This window comes from Cibotium barometz, chromosome 64 (assembly GCF_041138505.1).
Source record: "Cibotium barometz isolate CiBa-2024 chromosome 64, ASM4113850v1, whole genome shotgun sequence".
Classification (NCBI taxonomy): Eukaryota; Viridiplantae; Streptophyta; class Polypodiopsida; order Cyatheales; family Cibotiaceae; genus Cibotium; species Cibotium barometz.
The window spans coordinates 21,985,067-22,007,682 of NC_141109.1; the positions used below are offsets into that span (position 1 = coordinate 21,985,067).

General features: G+C 42.1%; 1 protein-coding gene across 2 annotated transcripts in view; it reads right to left on the reverse strand.

Moving 5' to 3' along the window:
* The window catches only part of LOC147603415 (187-kDa microtubule-associated protein AIR9-like), a 110,278-nt gene that overhangs the window by 37,859 nt on the left and 49,803 nt on the right, over positions 1–22,616 (reverse strand). For both annotated transcript variants that reach the window (XM_086796528.1, XM_086796527.1), the window contains exons 20-29: positions 19,956–20,124; positions 19,724–19,842; positions 19,326–19,494; positions 18,472–18,556; positions 14,728–14,801; positions 14,511–14,630; positions 1,553–1,730; positions 1,291–1,412; positions 714–921; positions 566–639 (exon numbers count right to left, since the gene is read on the reverse strand). In XM_086796528.1, the coding sequence (XP_086652654.1) occupies positions 566–639; positions 714–921; positions 1,291–1,412; positions 1,553–1,730; positions 14,511–14,630; positions 14,728–14,801; positions 18,472–18,556; positions 19,326–19,494; positions 19,724–19,842; positions 19,956–20,124 (1,318 nt within the window). The remainder of the gene's footprint in view (positions 1–565; positions 640–713; positions 922–1,290; positions 1,413–1,552; positions 1,731–14,510; positions 14,631–14,727; positions 14,802–18,471; positions 18,557–19,325; positions 19,495–19,723; positions 19,843–19,955; positions 20,125–22,616) is intronic.

Consider the following 22,616-nt stretch of genomic DNA (forward strand, 5'->3'; position numbering starts at 1 on the left):
GTGACAAGACGGACAAGGAGAGGGGGAAACGGGAGGAAGAGAGGGCAGACGCAAGACCACAGGGGCGGATGGGACGCTTACAGGGCAGGAAGGGAGGGTGCACGCTGGAGAGGAGGCGGGGGTGGACATAAGGGGAAGGCAAGCTGCTGCTATGCCAAGCTCTGAGGTGCTTCAAAGCAGATTTGATACTCTAACAACACTTTGACAGGAATTTATCTCTTCAAGAAAACCAGTGTGCTTTCCATCATGAATTGCTTCCACAAGGGCACATCTCCTTTGGAAAGTTAACAATTTGCTGATAGTAAAACCACCGACTCTAAGGCAGCCAAATATGTTCAAAAAATCAAATTGCCTGATAACAGTTAAGACATTCTTTTCTCCCATAAGCTACAGACAGATCCTGTGTTTTTTGGATAACTCATGCTGCCGAAAAAACTCCCATCAAATAGATCCCATGGTTTCTTTCCACAATGGATAACTCATGATCCACAAACATCTGCCATAAAATAGATCCCCCTGATAAAGTTACTGATATTATTTTAACACAAGCCAAAAAAAGGTAAACCTGGTAGTATGGGTGGAGATTTTTCTGAGAGAACTTTATTTCCAATGAACCCATCTGCACGTACCGGAGTGTACCTGCAAAGTCCTACATTTATGACACTTCAAGATGACAGAATTAGTCTTACACAAAGGAAATATTTGTAACTTACGCAAAAATCAACGAATGTGTATAGTCCTCCTCCACAATATTATACGTCTTTGAAGTAGCTCCTTCAATCAAAGCAAGTGTCCCATCTTCAGATTCTCTATACCAACTCAAGTTACTATTTCCTTCAAAGCCTCCATGATATTCTCCATGTCCAAGAAGTGTTCGAGTTCCAATCTTCTTGATAGAGACATTTTTTACACTGGGCATTGCTGAAATCCAATAATGTTTTTCTCAGACTATGCTTAAATTCTGGATTTTAAGGCATGCATGATTGGGTGGCATCAATAAAGGGCTACTAATAGGTTCTTCTGATTTATGTGACAAACAGCAACAGAACAAGAAAACATGTTAGGACTAAATTAGTCTGGGGTTACTACACAAGAGCTAGCTACTACCCTAACGAGCCTCTTGCTTTTTTTTAGTAGCACCTAGTTGTGACAAGAACTCCCTCTGATTCTGATCAAAACAAGGCCATATATTGCAGTGTAATGTCTGTGAGATGTTTGCGGTGAAGTGGCAGAGAGTTCACAAGGCAACAGTACATACAAGAGAGCATACTGGGAAAAGGAGGTATTTACCTGGTGCCACAGGATGATTGCTGCATGCTATGAGAGGCTTTCCTTTTTTGCCATCACTTCGAACAGGAGTCCAGCTTAAAGCTATGTACATTCCAACATCTTCTGAAGTTGGAATGTAAGTCCTGTGACCACAGGAAAATAAACTAAGCTGTGTGAGAACTAATATCCATGCTGTTGAAATGTTTTGATTCATAATGCACCATCACAAGAAGTTTAAGCTGAAATACTTTTTACGGAAAGAACATAGCAAAGAATGACACACATGGTATTTGCAAGAACCTTCGCCTCATCTGGCAAGGTTGCTCCTTTTACTGCATGCTGCACACAAAACCACCGGTACTCACTACATCCTTCAGTGCCACCATAATAGGATTTTTTTGGAACAACCTCTGCACCCTCGCAGCAATCTTGTATGCCGATGCTTACACCAACTGGATCAGCTGCAGCACAAGGATTTTTTCATCAATACTCACTAATTTAAGGAATCATACCTACACATACCAAGGAAAGCTCAAGTTATTTCCCAAACTTTTTTTTTAAAAAAAGTGCCATGAGTCTACACACAAAGCTTCAAATCATTGACTCCATTAGCATAGACTACGTGCTATGACATCCCTACTCACGTCATCAACACCCAAGAGTAGGTGCATGTTCATGCATAAAGATACGCCACCTTAATAGACTACGTGCTATAAAATCCCACTCACGCATCAGCACCCAAGAGTAGGTGTAAGTGCATTAATATTTGGGGGGGGGGGGGGTGTGTGAGTGTGTGTCGAGTGTGAGACTCCTTTAGAATGGAGTAATAGCTTGAAAGATTGGATATTGGTGCATCAAAATGCAGGCCGCCGTGCAGTTTGCTTTCACAATCTAACTGCAGCCAGTGCATACAAATTGCTTCCTCCTCCACCTTGGATACAGGCTCATGGAAATTCATTATGGCCATAGTCACAAGGGATGGGGGGCGGTAACGGGGGACGGGGACGGGGACGGCCATAAGTAGGGAACGGGGACGGCCATAAGTAGGGAACGGCACTCAAAAAATACTTTTTTTTTTTAGTTTTTCTACTCCACACTTATTCTACTTTGGAAGTACATCAAAATGAGCGCAAATTTACACTAAAATGGTAAGCTTTTGAGTCATATTAACAATATACGCCAATCAAAGAGTGAAGGCATTGACGGTCGTCAGCAGCCTGATTATGCCTCATTCCCATTCCATCTCCTCAATGCTTCCAAGGCCTACCATTTGCTCATTCCTCAGCCTTGGATAAGAATTGGATAAGAATTTACCCTGGTGGCACATGGGAACAGGCTATGGCACTTGGATAACAATTTACCCGGGTGGAAATCGACTTTAAAAAAAGACAGTGGGTCTTTTTTTGGCGATGCATTTCAAGCGCCGTACCAGTTGGCACTCTACTGGCCCCAAGGCGTATTGCTCCAGCTTTATGTGGGTGATGCCGCCTTATGCCCGAGACCGTACCTCACTTGTTGGGGAGTTGCTTGCCGTCCTGCGATTTTCTAAATTTTGCAGACTCCTGCTTCGAGTGTGGGAAGTTTGGTCACATGCAATCTAACTGTCCCCAGGTTTTGTTAAAGCCTCCACCTGCTACCGTCTAGCCGGCAGACCCTCCTCTCTCCGGGCCCTCTCCTATATCTAAGTCTCATCCCTCGGGTGCCTCGCCACCCACAGCAACTGAGAAAGGGAAAGCTAAAGTGTCTACTCCGCTAGTCAAGACTTGGGACAGGGGGAATGGTGCGGTTAAGGCTGCTCGCCTCGTCGGATTGGCAACTGCCAAAGAAACCACTTAAAGCTAGGCAGTGGTCAATAGGAATTGGACCGAAACTCCTCCTACTTCCTCAGAGTCTATGCCTGATGATGGATTTGGGGTGGGGCGACTTTGGTCAGCAGTGGTTCGAGGAGCTCATTCATTGCATCCATTATCTGGTACTCATGATCCAGCTGATGCCCCTACTTCTAACCTTCTAGAGCTTGGTAATGTTGGTGAGCAGTCAGTCATGGCCCAGCCTAGTGCAGCCATGCAAGTTGAGAGTTGAGTGGTGGGACTTTCTTGCAGTTTGTACATATGTATATACCGCTCAAATGCATTACGCACAATGTTCAGGGCCTTTGCCATGTAAATAAATGGAGGCTAGTGTGGGACTACATTAATAGCAGTAAGCCGCATATAGTGTGTTTGCAAGAGCACAATCAACACTCCTTGTCAGGCCGTGAAGGATATTTTGCTGGGTTTCGGATTTTCTATGCTACTTCTTATGCCTTCTCAGGTGTTGCTCTGCTTGTACATCATGAGTTGCAGTCACATGTTGCGTACAATGATCCACAGGGCCGTTTCCTTGTCGTTCAATGTATGCTTAATGGGGAGATTTATGAGTATGCCTCACAAACTTCTACTACACGAGCTGAAATGTAGCACAGTTTGACAGCCTACCCTTGGATGGAACATGCTTTTCTTTGTAGGGATTTTAATAATGCACCTGATCCAAGGGACAATAGTACGCATCGGTCTCATATGCTCTTAAGGGAACGTCACGTTTGGGGTCGTATGCTTGATTCCTTGCACAATTGTGATTTATGGCTGCATCTTATGCCGGGTAGCACTAGCTATACTTTCCATCACAATGCTCTCACTAGTTATTGGGCTCGATTGGACAGATGGTACATGTTGAATGCAGTGCAGTTTGATGCTTTTACCTGTGTAATGAGCCTGGATTTCTCGATGCGCTTGTCGGATCATTTCTCGGTCTGTATGACGTTGCATTTTGGTCTCCCACTGCAGGATGTTCCACTGCCTTGCAAGAGGCTCTTGCTAGTTAATAATAGTTATCTCATTATCATTCCTTCTGGTTCATAGTACATGGACTCATTGATCGCCTTGTTTTGCATGTTTCTATTGATGTCGCCTAGGCATGGAATCGTTTTTCCATGGGCATGCAGGATGTTATCCGAGACTATGGCAAATGCTACATGGGAGGCTTACAAACTCGGGTGGCCAATGCTAAGTCTCAACTACAACACCTTACAGATCTTAGCAAGCAACGTGCCCTTTCTGTTGCTAAGCAATCCTACCTTCAATCTGCACATCATTGCTTGGCTGACAATGATAAACGTAAACTCCAGAAATGGCAAGTCCGCTCCCGTCATAAAGCATTGCAGGATATGGACTGCTCCTCTAAGGCTTCTTTCGAAAGCCTCCACACTTCCCAACGTATGTATTTCCTTCATAGGGTGCAACGGCATGATATGACTTGGACTGACAATAAGCAACAGCTCGATGGTGTTGTCCAACAGTATTTTGCTGATTTGTTTGCTCCTCCTAGACCCTCCACCTCAGATGAATTTGCACCACATGATGTGTTCTTACGCCGAGTGCATCCTATTCTCTCCATGGATGAGGCAAATTTGTTAGAGATGCCATTTACTAATGAGGAGTTGACAGTTGCCTTGGCCCGATTGGGTCGATCGAAATCCCCAGGATGGGATGCGCTTATAGTCGAGTTCTTTGCCGAATTTTGGGATGATTGGAGCCATGTTTTGCTACGCATGATTAATGATGCCTAGCTTTTTGGTGTGATGCCTCTCTCATGGAAAAAGGGTTTGCTACGTTTGCTCCTTAAAAAACCATTGTGTGAAGTCTGTCGGATTGGCGTCCGATTACTCTGATGCCAATGGTTTATAAGTTTGTTTCTAAGATGGTGGTTCTCCAGTTGTCCCACATTTTGTATCCTGGTTTGCACCCTGCCCAGTAAGGTTTTGTGCCCCGCACCAGCATATTCTTGATAATATTGCGAATGCTTACATTGGGATAAAGTATGCCAAATACACTCGACAGGATGTTCTCATCATGCAAGTAGACATTCAAAAAGCTTTTGATACCATTGGATGTGATTTCATTGCAGCTGTTCTCGGCCAGTTGGGCTTCGGTCATCGCATGCAACATGTGGTGCATTGGCTCTATGCGGATGGCTTTGTCCGCTTCCTATTGGTTGATGCTCTCTCTTCCTCTTGGACATTGGGCCACTCCGTCCGGCAAGGTTGTCCTCTCAGTGCCTTGCTATATGCTATCGCCACTCATCCATTGCTGCTATACATGGAAGCTTTGGTTTCAAAGCAGCACTTGCATGGGGGGATGCCTTTTGTTAGCCAAGCTTATACTGATGACTCCTTTTTCTTCTTGCGCAATTCTCAGTCAGACGTCCAGCAGCTTATGCAAGCCCTTGACCCGTATGGTTTGGCGACGGGGTTAAAAGTTAACTTTGCAAAATCAAAACTCTTGCCTTTGCATGACCGTGACTGGCATCATTTCTTGTGGCCGGGCCTCTTGCTCCCTCCTGATCATGTGGTGCGGCATTTGGGGTACCCCATTGGTTGGCCCATTTTCTTGGCACAGGAGAGACAGTGGGTGCTTCAAAAGCTTTACCATAAGCTAGACTACTAGAAACTTTCCACTTGGCCACTTCATGTTCGCCTTCGGATTGCAGTCCATCATTATGGCTTATGTGCTCCTTAGTCCTCTTCGAACATTCATCAGTTTATGTCCAGAGCGACAAAATGTCTTTGGCGTACCAAAACTGACCGTAAGACGGTGCGTCTTCTCAAATGCAATTATGTTTGCATGCAACAGATGCATGGGGGCTTGAACATCCTCAACATACATGTTCATGTGTTGCTCGCAAGGCCATGCTCTTGCTTACTTTCTTGGAACAGCAACAGCCCTAGTTACTCATGCTTTCTCGCTTGTTTGCCTCTCTCAGGACAGTAGCATTTGGGCACTGGACACCAGCTATCTCAGATGTTATTTTCGGGCATTTTCAAGGCCGCATTCCTGGCTGTCCTTTTTCTACCCGTTTGCTTTCCGATTGGCAGCAGCTTTTGGCACATTTATCTTGGTCTGGCCGCCCTCCAGATCCAGGCAACTTGCTTCGTCAGCAAAGTCTACACTGGAGCTGGGTCTTTGAGTCCCCTTTGGCACTTTTCCAGCCTCGCAAGGCTTATTTTCTGCACGTTTGGCATTTCTATGGTGGATGATGTAGTGAATGACAGTGACTGCACACTCTTTTCCACAGGCCCGGACACGCTTTCGTCTGGGGATGCATCACCGGCCTATACAACGTGCTATCGCTAAGTTGCTACAACCTTTCTGGCTGGTGCCTCGCCTATTTTCTCCTCTTCCATTGCTTGATTGGACGTTTGATCAAGGGCTACCAGGTTATTCCACTCTCTCTTTTGCCGATCCGTATGCCGAAAAAGCCTACTGTCTTCTCCTTTCGCAACCATGGATTCAGGAGCATGGCAATCGTTTCTAGCATTTGGATAGAACGCTTGGGTGGTGGAAAACATGTCTTCATCATGTATGGAAAAGTAAGCTTCCCCTCAAGCAGCGGGTCTTTCTGTTCTGATGTCTAGTGGGGGCCCCTCTCAGTGGGTGTCTGTCTTGCGTATGTATTGCCTCCTCAGTTTACCCCACTTGTTCGCACCCGCGCGAGACGGTCTTGCATCTTCTCAGGGCTTGTCCTGCCGTTCGAGATTTCCTCGATTGTTTGACAACTCTTCTGCATGCCCAATTTCCCAGCCTTTCCTTCGGTAGGCACTTTTGGCTGTTTGATAGATATCCCTTTACCCCCGATTATGCTCTCTTTTTTTCGTGCTGGCATTATTGGGCCTTATGGAGTTTATGCCATGCCCGTAACACTCAGTTGTTTGGGCACACTTCGGTGGATGCCTTTGCGTTTTTCAAAATCTCCTTGCTCTAGTCTCTCCAAGATGCCCACTTTCTTGGAGACCTTTCCACAGCCCAGTTGGACGTGGGTTTCTAGTTTTCCCATAGTAGTTGCTCCATGTTGGGGCAGCTATGGATGTACAATGCATTTATAATGAAACAGTGGTTTTCACAACAACAAAAAAGTGTGTGGATATATACATGTGGATATATGTATACGTATATGTATATGTATATGTATATGTATATGTATAAAGATATAAATGCATATATCTGTCTATATATCTATATATCTATATATCTATAACATATACACATATACATATATACACAAGCACACTTTTTTTCTCAAAACCATGCTGCTATTAACAATGACTTATGTACAATATAGGAGATGGACTCAAGGCAAGTCCATGTTCAGACAACTTCAGAAGCAGTGGAAAAACACCTCCAACTAACTAAAAACCATGTCCTCCAACTATAGGCAGTCATGGAGGTATTGTCGCATATTCATCTTAAAGTAAGCATATGCTCGTACAGGCAAGTGCCCAAACATAACTTAGTTTCTCATCGTCCATGTTGTCCATAAAGCCCAATATCTAGTCCATAGGAAGGAAAATTCAAAATCAGGAGAGTTTGACACACCAGTCCCAAATATCCAGAAATGCTTGCCATATCGCTTGCCATGGAAGCAACCTAAGATATCATCAGCCAATCTTCAAAGAAATTCACCTGTCTTCAAACAATGCCATAACATATGTGGAACAGTTTCACACTGAGCTCCACATCTACAACAGGTGGCTCTAGCTATCTGTCTTTTAGCACTCATCTCTGCAACAGGGAGGACACCCACAAAACAGCACCAAAGAAACAATCTTTGCTTTAAAGGCAGCTTGCTTTTCCATATACTCCGAAGTTGTTTTTTCCACCATCTTTCACTCTTTTGCATACCCCATAGAGTGTCACCATGTGCATGAATCCAAGGTGCAGGGTGGCAGATGATTATACATACTAGCTACACTTATCTTCACCAAATGTAATCCCCTTGCATTTTCCGTTTGCCGTTTCACTTTCTAGTCATGAAGCCTATCATTTTCAACCAATGGAGGCATTGGTTCACATGGCTTCAATAACCTTTTAATCTTTCTCCATATCGGTCTATGATGTAGAGCCAAGTTATGTTTACTACACGCCTGTGAAAAGGATATCACAATTCGTGTATCATCCACAACGTCCTCCTGAAGCATGCATATACCCAAGAATGCTAAAAAACAAGCTTTATGTGGCTCTTGCATAGTTAGCGGTTATGCAAACAAAGAGGACAAGTGCAAACTTTCCAGTCGCATAGAGTTACCGATTGGAAAATCACATCCCACCCATTTTAGGTTTTTCAATGCAATCTTCCAATCTTGCACTACTCTTGTAGCATATGGAAAGCCCGCAATACGACCCTAAAAACATCCTGACACCACTTCCCAATGTGAATTCACCCAATTTCCATAAGCCATGGTTTACATGCCTCTACACATGGCTGCAAGCATAATTGCCCAGGGCTGCTCTTGGAGAAAAAACACTAGAATCATAGTAGCTTTTCGAGCCAAAACATGGTAGTCAATGTCGAGAATATTCAAACCACCATACATCTTTGGCAAACAAACAAAATTGTGTGGCAACAATCTCAAGGCTTTTTTATTTGTCTTGGTCTTCTAGAACAATTCCAAAGCTTCAAACACGAAAGCATGCAAATCTTTCTTTCTCCGAACAAGAAATGGCAAATGGAATTGAACATAGACAATGATCACTGATCGTACAATGTGCAATCTCACATACAAGGGCCACGTTGTCGCTTTCTCCCATCCCAATGGGTATCCAAGATGCCTGATGATTTGATCACGCTAAAACTATTTGTCCTCTGGCCATAGAAATCGATGCCAATCCATACAATGGAAGAAATCAACTTTGACATTTCAAAGTTTATATAAAGGCCAGCAGCCTTACGAAACAACTCTAAATCCCAGTGGGTATCCAAGATGCTTCACAATTTGATCAAGCTAAACTATTTGTCATGTGGCCATAGAAGTCGATGCCGATCCCTAAAATGGAACAAAATCAACTTCGACTTTTCAAAGTTTATATAAAGGCCAGCAGCCTTACGAAACAACTCTAAAACACTCATGATGCATGTGAGATGAGTTGGATCATTTTTAGGCATGAAGAAAGAGTCTAATAATGCATGACAATGGCTAAGTTGAGTTAATGATTGTATTGTTTGTTTTGCATCATCCACCCGGTATCTTTGTTCTCCCATATACCATCTACCATAGTCTACAATAACCGTTTGCATATGCGAAGAGCAAAGCGATACCAAACTACATCCAAATCTTCTAACAATTGATCCCAAAGTGGCGCACTAGCATCCTTCACCATTGCTTGAAATATGTTGTGTAAGATAGCTGTTGTTGACGATTAAAAAAATGTTGATGCTGAAGTGGAGGTTCATGTACAAGCGTTTGAAAATGTAAGCCCATCCATAAAGGTACATGATCAAATAGTGGAGCAACATAATCCACCCAAGCTTACATGTGAATGCATCATACTGTCAAGCATTTAGCATGTACCATCTATCCAGACGTGCCCAGTAGTGCTCTACAGCATTATGTTTAAAAGTAAATCCAAGTCCATGTACCATATTGGCCAACTAAATATCACTGACATCCATCTGGAGAATAAAATAATGCCATTCATGTCTTTCATTTACTAACATATGAGATGCATGAGAAGTGTTGTCTTCATCTCTGAGGGAGTTATTGAAATCCCCACATACAAAAGCAAGTGTGAGCCAAGGAATGTGAACCAACTCTTCAAAAGTGACAAGCTCAACACCTCCTCTCATAGAGAGATTGGGAGAGATGTGAATGCCAATACAAGGGAGGCAAAGAATGCAAAGTATTGTTGACCAGCTGTTTGTTTGGCATAACCTGCAACTGTTCCTACAAATCTTTCACTTTGGTGAGCTGTCCTATCATAGAGTCACCCTCATCCATAGAAAGAGTATCGGATTTCCTTTTCAAGTAAGCAGCCCTTGCCTCGTTGCATACCTGGTACACTGCTTCCAAACTGTTCCATGCAAGCTTTGTTGTCTTGCACGACCAAATATGCAAAATGATAGACCTTTTGGCAGAGCGGGTTATCCAAGAAATGGCATGTGCATCCCTGAAATCCCATCTTCTCTACTTTTGTGTAGGAGCAAGATGTTCTACCTCAGCTCCAAGGGCTCTCTCCAAGGGCTCTTTGAGCAACTCCCCTCTAAGGTGTTGCTGGCTGGCAAGGTGGGCGTGTGTCATCACCACACACAATGCTCCAAAGCCCTTTGGCTACCAGCAAATTCCAATCATGAAACTCCACAAGGAGTAGTTTGATCCACCTAGCTTATCCTCCTGGGTTGGCACACCGAATACATCTGTCGCATTTTGAGCCATGAGGTCAGAATACACACTTTAATACCTATAGGCAAATCAAAAAGCACGTTCATGCATTGCCAGGCAACCCAATGTTCCTGTGCAAACAATGCTGACCTCAAGCAAAATTATTCTATAGATTCTCTGTAGTGTCAAAAACACTCAATGTCTTTCGAATCTTAACCTTGATACATGCTCCAATCAGAAAAACCCCAAATTTTGCATACAATATTGGCTTCAATTTGTGCTGAATTACATGAATTTCAGAAAAACCCCAAAAGTTGTATACGGATTTGGCTGCAATTTCCACTGAATTGCATGGATTTGAGGAAAGCCCCAAAAGTTGTGACTCTGTATTGTAGAACCTGCAAGCTTAAAGCATCATAAAATGACTGGATTCGAAAGTGCAGACCTATAGACCTTCAACAGGGAGGAGCTCCTTGGCGATGGCGATGATCTGGTCGGGTAGGTACAGCAGGCAACAACAGCTGGTCGGTACAGCAAACGACGGCAGTTAGTAGGTTCAGCACACGCACGCCGATAGAACAACTGCACTGGAGGTACAGCAAATGCACGGTGATGGGACAGCAGCTCCAATGCTATGCTAGCAAGCAAATGTGGTCTTTGCCATGTAAGCCTCAAAGTTGGCGGAGTGCTCCCACTATGGTTGCAATACGGCCCGGTCAGCCGGCAGAAATGGGTGCTGGCGGATTGCTCCGCAGTAACCGGGCCGCAGGGGGGGGGGGGGGGGGCTTTGCAAGTGCACAGGGGCCTGGCCAGTCTTCGCCGGCACACAAAGGCCCATCCACAGTCCGGCGAAGCAGCTTCCTCCTAGAGAGACCAGCTCTGATACCAAACATTGGACAGCCACAGCAACAGAGAGAGGAAATGTTAGGGTTTCAGCTCACAACCAAAACAGAGATGGAGGTAGACAAAGTACACAAGAGGTGAGAGTGAGAATCAGTGAAGGTGATGAAGTCAAACATCCATATATATCCATCCATCATAATAATATGAAAGTACAAAGCAATAGATAGAGTGTCTTTCACACTTGGTATCCAAGGGGTAAAAACACACGGGAAAAAGTACCCTTGGTTAGGTCCTATTCACACGTAGAACTACCATAATTGTGTTTTTGCCTTCAATAAGTGTGTCTTATCCCCTCAAGAAGAATTGCAATCGCATTATGTTTGGCATGAACCGGATAGAAATGATCAAAGAAAGCTACGACAATGGCAAGTTCGATCACAATAGAAACCTTTATTCTTCGAAAGCCTTCTTAAAAAGTTTGCATAGAACAAGGCAAAAGTAATGCATTTCAAGACTTCAAATGCCAACGGTGAATTGACACAAAATCTTCTGCAGTTGAAGAAAGAATGTGTTGCATTCTTTTCCAAGACCTTCTCAGTTGACAAATAGCGCTTCTTGTGCTTGTGCTTGTGCTGGGCTGCTTGCTCATATGGAACAAATCTTGAATGCACAAGAAGCGCAAGATCTTGAAGGTCTTGTCTCGGAATTAGAACTCAACGTTGTTGTAAAATCATTGGGTTGATGGAAATCCCCAGGTTGGGATGGTTTAACTGTGGAATTCTTTCTTCAATTCTCGAAAATACTAGAATAGCCACTCTTGCTTATGATCAATCAATCATGGTTACAGGATAACATGCCATCCTCTTGACAAATGGGGTTATTCAAACTAGTACCAAAAAATAAATGTGTCAAAATATCTCTAATTGGCAGCCTATTACATTGATGCCTCTGATCTATAAATTAACCCCTAAAATGATTTTTGCTAGGATCAAAATGATCTTGAATAGAGGCCTACATCTAGCACAGTATGGCTTTGTCCCCAAATGGCAAATCACATATATTATATGTAAAATGCATATGTGGGAATAGAATATGCCAAACATACAGAGCAAGATGTCTGATTACTGCCAATAGATGTGGTGAAGTCTTTAATACACAATTCAATGAGATTACATTGCTACAGTGATGACAAAACTTGGGTCATTTACAGGTTGTATCAAGATAGCACGGCATGGTGCATACTGGGCAAAGAATTGTCGTCTCCTTGGGTATCCAGGAAATAAGCCAGGTAGGGTTGCCCTTTAAGTGCTTTGTTATATGCAATTGCAACTCACCCTTTAATACTTTATATGGATAAATTCACTAACAACGGTGGCATACATTCATTTTTTATTGCCGCTTCTGATATGGTCAAAAACACAGATTGCTGGTATTATGTTACAAATGATGGAAGTACCATGGAAGACCAAGCATCATAAAAAACCATTAGACTTTTAAGATATAAGAGGTTTGGTTCCCAAAATACATGGTGGATTGAATGTTCTGAATTTTTTTATCATGTATTGGCAAGAAAAGCAACGTTGCAACATACTTTTCTTGCACAAGAACAGCCTTGGGCACTCATGGTAGCAACAATGTCTACAAAGTTTCAAACGTGCTCATTTGGCAAATGGCAGCTACAACATTGGGATACACTATTTGGATATGTGCACCGCAACATCCCTAGCTGCCCATACACAAGCAGACCGACGGCTGACTGGAAAGAAGTGCTCATTTGGCAAATGGCAACTACAACATTGGGATACACTATTTGGATATGTGCACGGCAACATCCCTAGCTGCCCATACACAAGCAGACCGACGGCTGACTGGAAAGAAGTGCTCCAATATCTACATTGGTCGCAAAGGCCTTCACACACAGAGAATTCATTGAGGCATGAAAATATACATTGGAGTAGAGCTTTTGCTGCTTTGTTGGTGATCACAACACCTTCACCACCTCATTTTATGTCTATTAAGGGAAAATGTGTTGTGCAAGATGTCATAATATCCCTTGAGGGGCGTGTTTTATCTTTCCCCCCCATAGGCTCAAAGAAGATAAGGTCTGACTATACATTACAGACTTCCATGGCAGCTAATCAGAATCCAGCTGCAGCCCTTTGAGAATGTGTTACATGACAATCAACACAATAGATTGGAAGATTGGATACTACAAAGCCAAGAGACACTTGTTTCAGTAAATTTCCTCTCACAAATCACAACAATAAGAGTCTACAGATTGATCATTCCACAGCCTTGGTTATCAGAATGTTATGGCATATGAATAGTTGGCAAAATGATGAAAAGAAACTTTGCAGAAAGTATGGAAAAGCAAACTACCATTAAAATAGCCATGTTCTTTTGGAGATGTATTGCAAGAGCCCTCCCTGTTGGTAAAACTTTGGCAAAAAGAAAGATTACTACTGCTCGATGCCCAAGGTATTAATAATCTAATGAGACCGTCCAACGCTTGCTATGGCACTGTATTGACACTATAATTTCTCGCATAGTTTATTTGTGCGTTTTGACTGCCAGATTTCCTGGTACACATTTCTCCAGGAACTTTTGGATCTTTGGCAAATATGAGAGGAGGCTGGAAGGAATGGCTCTCCATTATTTCATCACTTTAGACTGCACGCAATCAATTGGCTTTCCAGTCACCCCCGATTGACAAGTTTTACTACTTCCGTCAATCATTGCGCCAATCCATGTATGACTGCCATAAGCTCCAACAGCTAGATCGAATACATTTAGATTTGTTTTTCAACTGTCTTTAACTTTGTGAATTATTGAGAAACAGTTTCATGACGGTGTGCTTCTCTCTGTACAGTAAAGTAATAAAACAATAGTTTTACCCCAAAAAAAAAGTGTGTAGAGAGAGAAAGAAGTTTTCTCACTTTAAAGAACTTCTTTGCTTGAACATTGAAGTAATAGAACACTGGTTTTCACCCAAAAAGCGAGAGAGAGAGAGAGAGAGAGAGAGAGAGAGAGAGAGTGTGTGTGCGCGCGTGTGCGTGTGCGTGTGCGTGTGTGGAGAGAGAGAGAGAGAGAGAGAGAGAGAGAGAGAGAGAAAAGCTGATTGGGCAAATTGCACCACTCTAGATAGAAACGTATCCTAAGATCCTGAATTAAACAACCTACAATGCAAACAGAAATAGGTATATCTCACCATTCATGATCACATCAGAGAGAATTCGGAACGGAGTCCCAGTCAACCCATCTTTCCGCACAGGAGTGAAAACAAGCAAAATATGACAGCCAACATCCTTGGACGTCAAATCTAATCTCTCTGCAGTTTTAAAGGCAGCAACAGTTTGTTAAAAGTCAAAGCAAAGCTGGAAAATGGCAGTTAACCCATTTACTTTTCAAAATTGCCCTAAGCTTACCACTGTTGCTCAGCCAGTCCTCTTTTCCACTTGCATTTCTCCGATACCAATCACTAATACAGGCTCCTTTCTCCCTAGTAAAAATATTCAACACACTAAAAAATTTAATGCAACAAACAGCTCTTTACTGATGTAAAAAAATATATTCTAGGGAAAGTTATGAGGTCTTTCTCCTGTATGTTGATGAATCAAACAGCATAATGCTTTAGTATGCAAGACAAACCTTGTGGGTAAATGAAGGTATGGATCCAATTCAAAAACATTCGTGGCTAAATGAAGGGATGGGCCCACACAGCCGGAGAAAATAAAGCCAACTAACTAAAGATGTATGCCTTCCTTTCACAAACACTACATGGACAAGATTATTATAGATTTGTTACAGCACTTGACAACCAAAGATGTCTACCTCCCTTTCACAAACACTTCACAGATAAGATTATAGATTTGTTTACAGCACTTGACACCAAGTGGCAAGTGGCTAGATGGTTTGCATGGTATGGAGGAGGTCCTTCAATCTAACTTGTTGGGTCCATTTCTTACCTCGTTCGCTTGTGTGAATGACTTTTGCTAGAACCTTGGGCATGATTGGTGGGCCTTTGGGAGGGTTATCTGCAGACATTGTGAACAAAAAAGGCACTAACCATGCCCTTTCTGCCAATAACTTTTTGCCACATAACATTCAGAGAAATGTGGGTAGACATTTGTGAAGTGGCCCTTATGCTGTGAGAGAGGTGTGAGCAAATGTTTGTGAAGTGACCCTTACTCTGTGTGGAGTGACCTTATCATGTCACTTCACTTGTCCTTCACTCATTCTCATCAATCTACTTTGAGGGTTGTGCTTCCATCTATATCTTGTTGCTAGTTGTATCTATGTGTGTTGCTACTTTGATCTCCACTCCAACAATGAAAACCTTTGAGCTTGATAAATTCCTAAGCACAACAGTTAGGGTTATCTGAGCAAGCTAACATGGATCAATTCATTCATGGATTACATCCTAACATCCGGTTCACAGTTCACAACTTTGAACCCAGCACATATGACCGGCCTTTGACTCTAGCTCAAAATAAAGAAACGAAGATGAACAGAGGCAAGCCTAAGCAACCGCAGTCTAGTACCAAACTCCAACCAGGAAAGGGTACTCCGTCTTCCAAAGATGCTCGGACAAACAACAGTCCTAGCTCTAGTTCAAGGAGAAGTAAGGAATCCATTTAGGGGATAACACTAAAACCTAAATCTAGCAAGGCAAAACATCTTCTCAAGGGAACACGTAAGGGTCAGCAAGTTTTCTTAGTCAAGCTCAACAAAACCATTGAACCTAGTAAGGAGACAGAACCCTCTTGGCTCCAAGAATTCTCTGACATCTTCCCCGACAAGCTTACAGGGCTACAGCCTCCTCGAGAAGTCGATCATGAAATCAAGCTGATCCCTGGGGCTCAACCCGTCGTAAAAAAGCCCTATAGAATCTCCCTTCCTGAAGCCATTGAACTTAAAGAGCAACTTTCCCAACTCATTGAGCAAGGATTCGTACGCCCCAGTAGCTCTCCTTGGGGGACACCTATCCTTTTTCAAAAAAAAAAGGACGGAACTCTCCGCCTCTGCATAGATTATCGAGGGCTGAATCAAGTCACTGTCAAGAATAAGTATCCTATCCCACACATCGATGAACTTCTTGATAGGCTACATGGGACCAAAGTCTTCTCAAAAATAGATTTGAGGTCTGGTTACTATCAGATCAAAGTCAAGATAGCAGATATACCCAAGACAGCCTTCAATAATCGTTATGGCCACTATGAGTTTATTGTAATGTCATTCGGGTTAAGCAATGCTCCTGCAACCTTCAACCGCCTAATGCAAGATATATTCCGTCCTTACTTGGATGAATTTGTGCTTGTTTTCTTTGATGACATCTTAATCTACTCCAAATCAATGGAAGAGCATGAGGAGCATGTACGTAGAGGTCTGCAATTCTTGCGCAAAAGGCTAAATCAGGCATCACTGGAGGATATCTTCTTCCAGAGAAGCAAAGGAAATATCAGTTAGAAAGCCGATGTTTCTATTGTCATACCATTGGGCACGATAAGAAGGATGATTACAACAGATTTATCAGCATAAAATCACCAGAAATTACATTAAATCAAGGGTAACCAATTTATACAGAATAGTGGGAGTATTAAACCATCTCCGAATTGCAATCTGAAGTTATAGGAATCTGTATCACATACCTAATGGTTAATTTGAACCCTCAATTGCACCAAAATACAGTGATTAGCACTGATTAATCACTAATTAGCAAATTAATCCTCTGTTTTATGTGCAAAAAATAGAGTATGCGAGGAGCCCAGATCTGAGGCCTTAGAGTTCAAATCAGCTCAAATCCTTTCAAGGCCATCAATAGCAATTAGTCTAGTAAAGGATTAAGCCAAGAAACACAAGATTTGACCAAACATTGAATGCTTAATCTCTGTTTTACCAAAGTCACCTGCAGATTTGATGAAGAGCTTAGATCTCACTCTAGACTTGATCAAATCAAGTCTGACTTCACCAGCTTGTAGAGCATGCTTGAAAACCCCTGGGGCTAAGAGGAATTAGACCCACTACAACTGGAGAAGACAAGATCTCATTTTTCCTCGGAAAAAACGGCACCTGCAAATCTGCGAAAAACGGGAGCTATGGTCGGCGGTTTGCTGCGCTGATTCACTTGGCTCGAGCACCACTGAGTTAGCTATGTTAGGCTAGAAGCATTTGGGCTAATTTGATGTATGTAAGGAGATAGAGCTCCTCCACCAGCTGGGGGTACAGAGGATTAGTTGAAAAAGAGAAAAAAATATTAATTATCTACTAATCCTAATTAGCTTGGTGATTAGCAAGATAATGGGCTCATAAATTGATGGATTCTAGGCTAGGCTCTGATATCATGTTAGAATTACAGCAATGTGATGAGCTATGGTGGATCAAATGCTAGAATCAACATCATTAACAAAGAGATTATACGATAATTAATACGTGATTAGTGAGTAATTAACTGATAGCTTAATGTAGGCATGGATAATCAAAAACCAGCAAATTCTCATTAGGCCAATGCCTCAATTTATAAAGTTTACATCCAAGCATCTAATCCCACTGATTTCTCCTTGATTCACTCCACCTCTTTTGCTTGATTCTCTCCACCTCTCCCAGAATATCTCCACACCTCCTAAATCTCCTCATGCTACCCTTTATTCTCTCCCAGTAGATTCTTCTCACCTTTTCACAGGTTCTCTCACATTTACACATTCTCTTTTACAGCCTCTTGCCAAGGGCTTGTTCCCACACACACCCTAGTCACTTGTATATTTCAACATTCCTGTGGGTGACGTGCAGATACACAGAATGTATTCAGTTCACCTTGTGGATCATCAGTTGAGGGACGATTGTGTAGGCCATATTGGAAGGCCCAGCACACCTCTACAAGGGGACAGGAACGGGCCCTGTGCTTTGGATCTCTGCCTTCCTTCAGAGCATCATTATTTTCTCCATGTCCAAGAATCTTTGTGCTTTGATGCCCATTTAACAAATGTAAGCACAACAAGCCATTTCTATGAAAAGTCTTGAATCCCCAAGAAACAAATGAATCTTCAACACCCAGTCTGGTTTATCTCCAAGAATTTTATTTCAATGCCAAGAAGCTCAATACATTTGCGGACGCATACCATCAAATGCTTTTCAAACAATACGGCTTGTAGAATCCATGGATGAAGACTTACCCGCCTTTATAGACAGCTTCAAAGCTGAGACTCCCTCCTTCAATAGGCTGACCACAAATCTTCAAAGAGTCACAAGTTGGAGAACCTATACAAGTTTCAATTTCACACATGTTAGCTCCACTATGACTACACGGAAGCATTTGAAGTAGGTTTCTGAACAGAACTTGGCAAGAAGTTAAAGGTAGTATGTGAGTTACATGTTTGACTCACATACTACCTTTAAAGTTGGCGAACCTAGACAAGTTTAGATCCACACATGTCAGCTCCACTATGACTACATGGAAGCATTCGAAGTAGGGTTCTGAACAGCACTTTGCAAGAAGTTAAAGGTAGTATGTGAGTTACATGTTTGACTCTTGGCCAAAGTTCATTGTTCAAGTAACCAAGCTTCAAATTTTATGTTTAAAGCTTTCATTCAATGGTTATGCTTAATAGTTTTTATGGGTGAAACACGCTTACAGTAGGTCCAACTACAAAGGTTTGAATGCTCAGAAAAATGTTGGCAAATGCATGAATTCATACCCAGTAGTATAGCAAAGCCCTTTACTACAGTGATTGAAAGAATGACTGTTAACGTCAATATAGCAGCTCAAATTGTGCCTTTCGTTGTGTAAGAAAAGGCAGTGAGCTACTGAGAATGCTTGAGAAATGCAAACAGGTACAATGTACAATACAGTGCTTTAAATACTGGTACAATGTAACTCTCTATTTCACTTATGCATGCTGTGCTTTAAATACTGGTACAATGTAACACAGTATGTTAGACACATGCAGTGCATGAACACGTTACTGGACATAGCCCAAACACTACTGACTCAAAAATGGACAGTCGATGATGTTTTATTTTTACTTACCAGGTAGGATGGGACCAACAAGCTGTGATACAACTACTGAACCTTTGACACCATCCACACGTACAGGTTCACAAGAGACACAAATTAGGCCGTCTATGTCATTGCTACGAACTCTGTAGTTGGAAAGAGTAGCACCCTTTATTTCATTATGGGGCCCATTTGGCTTTGTCTGGAGGCAACCAAGAGAAACTTCATCAATAGCCTCCACACGTCCAGACCTCAGGTTTCAACACAAGCTTGAAAATGAAACTCTCAACCTGAAAATTATACAGAATTGCACACGAAATCCCTCCACAAAACACTTTTATAAACAGTGTGTCAGCATGGGGTGTGGTGGGGTGCTTTGCAAGATCTCTAAATAATGTAAGAGAAGAGTTCAAGATAAAACTAGCACCTACCGAGAACCATTGAAGCTTTGAGGCACCCTCAAAGCCACCCCAATATTTCTTTTCTACATTCAGAACTGCTCCCTCAATTGGATCTCCTAGTATTTGCAGGAACATTAGTGTTGGAAGGCCTACCACCAATTTGAAAAAAAATGTCAGAAAGATTCAAGTGCAAACAAAGAGAGCTTGCACTCCAGATTCCAATTAACTCTTAAAGTCTCAGTAAAAAAAGAAAGCTTGATACCTGGCCGTACATATTCCTGCACCATGGTGCTCCTGGATTCTCCAACGATACCATCATCTCTCACAGGTGTGCATTTAAAAGAAACAAGCTTATTGATTGCATCTGCTGTGATTTTGTATTGTAACAGCCCATCTGCTGTGGGAATGGGGACACCTGAATCACTTTCATCCTGCAAATATCAAAGATCATAAATGAAAATTTCGTTATTGCACACTCAACCCGTGGCCATTCATCACAAAAACAACCTAAACTCAACCTATGTCCATTGATTGTTCCATGAAATGTAATAAGTTAAAACCTTGACAAAGACAGAAACAACAGAAAGTCACCTACATCGCAGAATTTCTCAAAGTCTCCCAAATTCGAGCACATGCACAAATTTGCAAACTATAAAAAAAGGCACTGAAGCATTTGTTGCAGGAAAGAGAGCAATCTTGCTTTCCTTTACGAAGTCATTTGTTACAAAGATTCAATACACAGAAAAACTGATATTCTCGAAGCCCGGAAAGTTGTAGCACATGCACAAATTTGCAAACTACAAAAAAAAGGCATTGAAGCATTTGTTGTAGGAAAGAGAGCAATCTTGCTTTCCCTTACGAAGTCATTTATTACAAAGATTGAATACACAGAAAAACTGATAGAGACATAAGGAAAAGGCTTACATCCTTCACAAAAACATCCAAGCCACTGCTTGAAAGCTAAAGCAATAGAGCTTTTCAATACTCCCAAGTTCAGAAGCAGGAAAAGTTTCAAATTGATTTGAGGATTTAACAAAGAGGTAGAAAGAAACAAATCCCTGCTCTGAACGCCCAAGAAAAATAAGGGTTCAAATCAGCAAGAGAGCTTCCTGACGAGCATGAGCAGCTTTGTTTCTGCAGGAAAAATCCTTCTTTGGACTCTTTTTATCACATGTTATCATATAAAGAAGCCCATCCTACAGATTTGAGTCCTGTCACACAGATCACACCTAAAGCAGTACAGGCTGAGAGGTGGCAATAATAGGGAAATTCTAGGAGATGACGTAGAGACAAAGGAACTTGCTACAATCTGTCGCTCACCGTACCATGAAACCAATTTCATATCCAAACATTTCTCACAGTGGCATTCAGTCCTTTGTGTGGCCCTTAGAAAGTTTAATAAACTTTAAAGGGCCACTAAGATATTTATGGAGGGAGGGCTACTCCACTTTTGGCATCCAGAAGAACTGGTCTCATTGAGACATCTTGGAGGCTCACTGCATCCAGTTTACAGAAACACCTCAGAAGCCACAGGAGGCCTCACCCATAGAATTGCCACTATATTTGCATTGAAACACATTTTATACCCTGAGAAAGTACGAAATGATTCAAACATTTCATAACCTTTATTCAGCTTCTTTATTAAAAAAATGGGCTGCTATCAAATAGCAACCTGCCTCATCCAAGAAAACAAAGAAAACCCACCTTAGAGAAACTATACAGTGAAATCTGGGCTCTAGACTCTCTATTTCTAACTCGATAAAATCTTCAATGAAAGCAAAAATCAGGAATCTGGTAATGCAAAATGTTTGATTTTCATGATGGGAAATCGCAAGATAGGCAAATTTTGCATGTTCTTACATTAGCAAGGACTTCAGGATGTTTCTAAACCAATTCTGGAGTTCTTGGGCACTTTACCCACCCCACCCCCCCCCCACCCCCCAAAAAAAAAAAAAAAAAAAAAAAACCAAAAAAAGGTACAAAACTTCCAATCAAAATGTTTCTAGCATGTTTCATGAAACACCTGGCCACTATGGTTGCCCCGGGTAAACAGTGACCACCCACTTATTTGGAGGGCAATGGAGGTTTAGGTTTATCCAGGATAGTGTGAGTGATGGGTTATCAACATGTCTCCTACTGCATGTCCTAGGCAGCAGAAGTAACTAGTCAGGCGTGCAGCATTGGCAGTATGTGAGACATAGTGTAGCTCTCTGCATATCACCTACCAGCTGCCATGCCAGATTATCGATTGGAATTTTCTTGTTTCCTCATTGTAAACTACCTTGTATCTGACTTTGACAAAGTATATCTTCGAATATCGCTATTGTTGTCTACACAACACAAAATAGAGAGTTGGATCACTCTATATTTTAAGTCTTGATACAGTTAAGAGCTTTCGTTTAGAGTAAGATGATGATTCCATATAACAATTTACTCACCACCATTACCTGGGCTTTCAGGGGCTGTCCTAATGTCAGCTGTGGAAAATGCATTTTATATATTATGGAAAAACAAAGCTACATTCTGATTTGCATGCATCCTTTCCTGCACCTTACACAAGCCTTCGGTCTTCAAAAGGGAACTTAATAACTAAAACGCCTTCAGTCATACATGACATAGACAGAAGTGGAAAGATTCTGTAAATAATGTGTGAATGATGGCACCAGAAGTAACTAGTCAGAAGTGCAGCATTGGCAGTATGTGAGACATAGTGTAGCTCTCTGCATATCAGCTGTAATGCCTACTCAAACAGCTACCAGTATCTCTTCAAATATCGCTATTGTTGTCTACACAACACAAAACAGAGAGTTAGATCACTCTCTGTTTGAGTCTTGACACAGTTAAGAGCTTTTCTTTAGAGTAAGATGGTCCCATATAACAATTTACTCACCACCATTACCGGGGCTTTCAGGGGCTGTGTCCT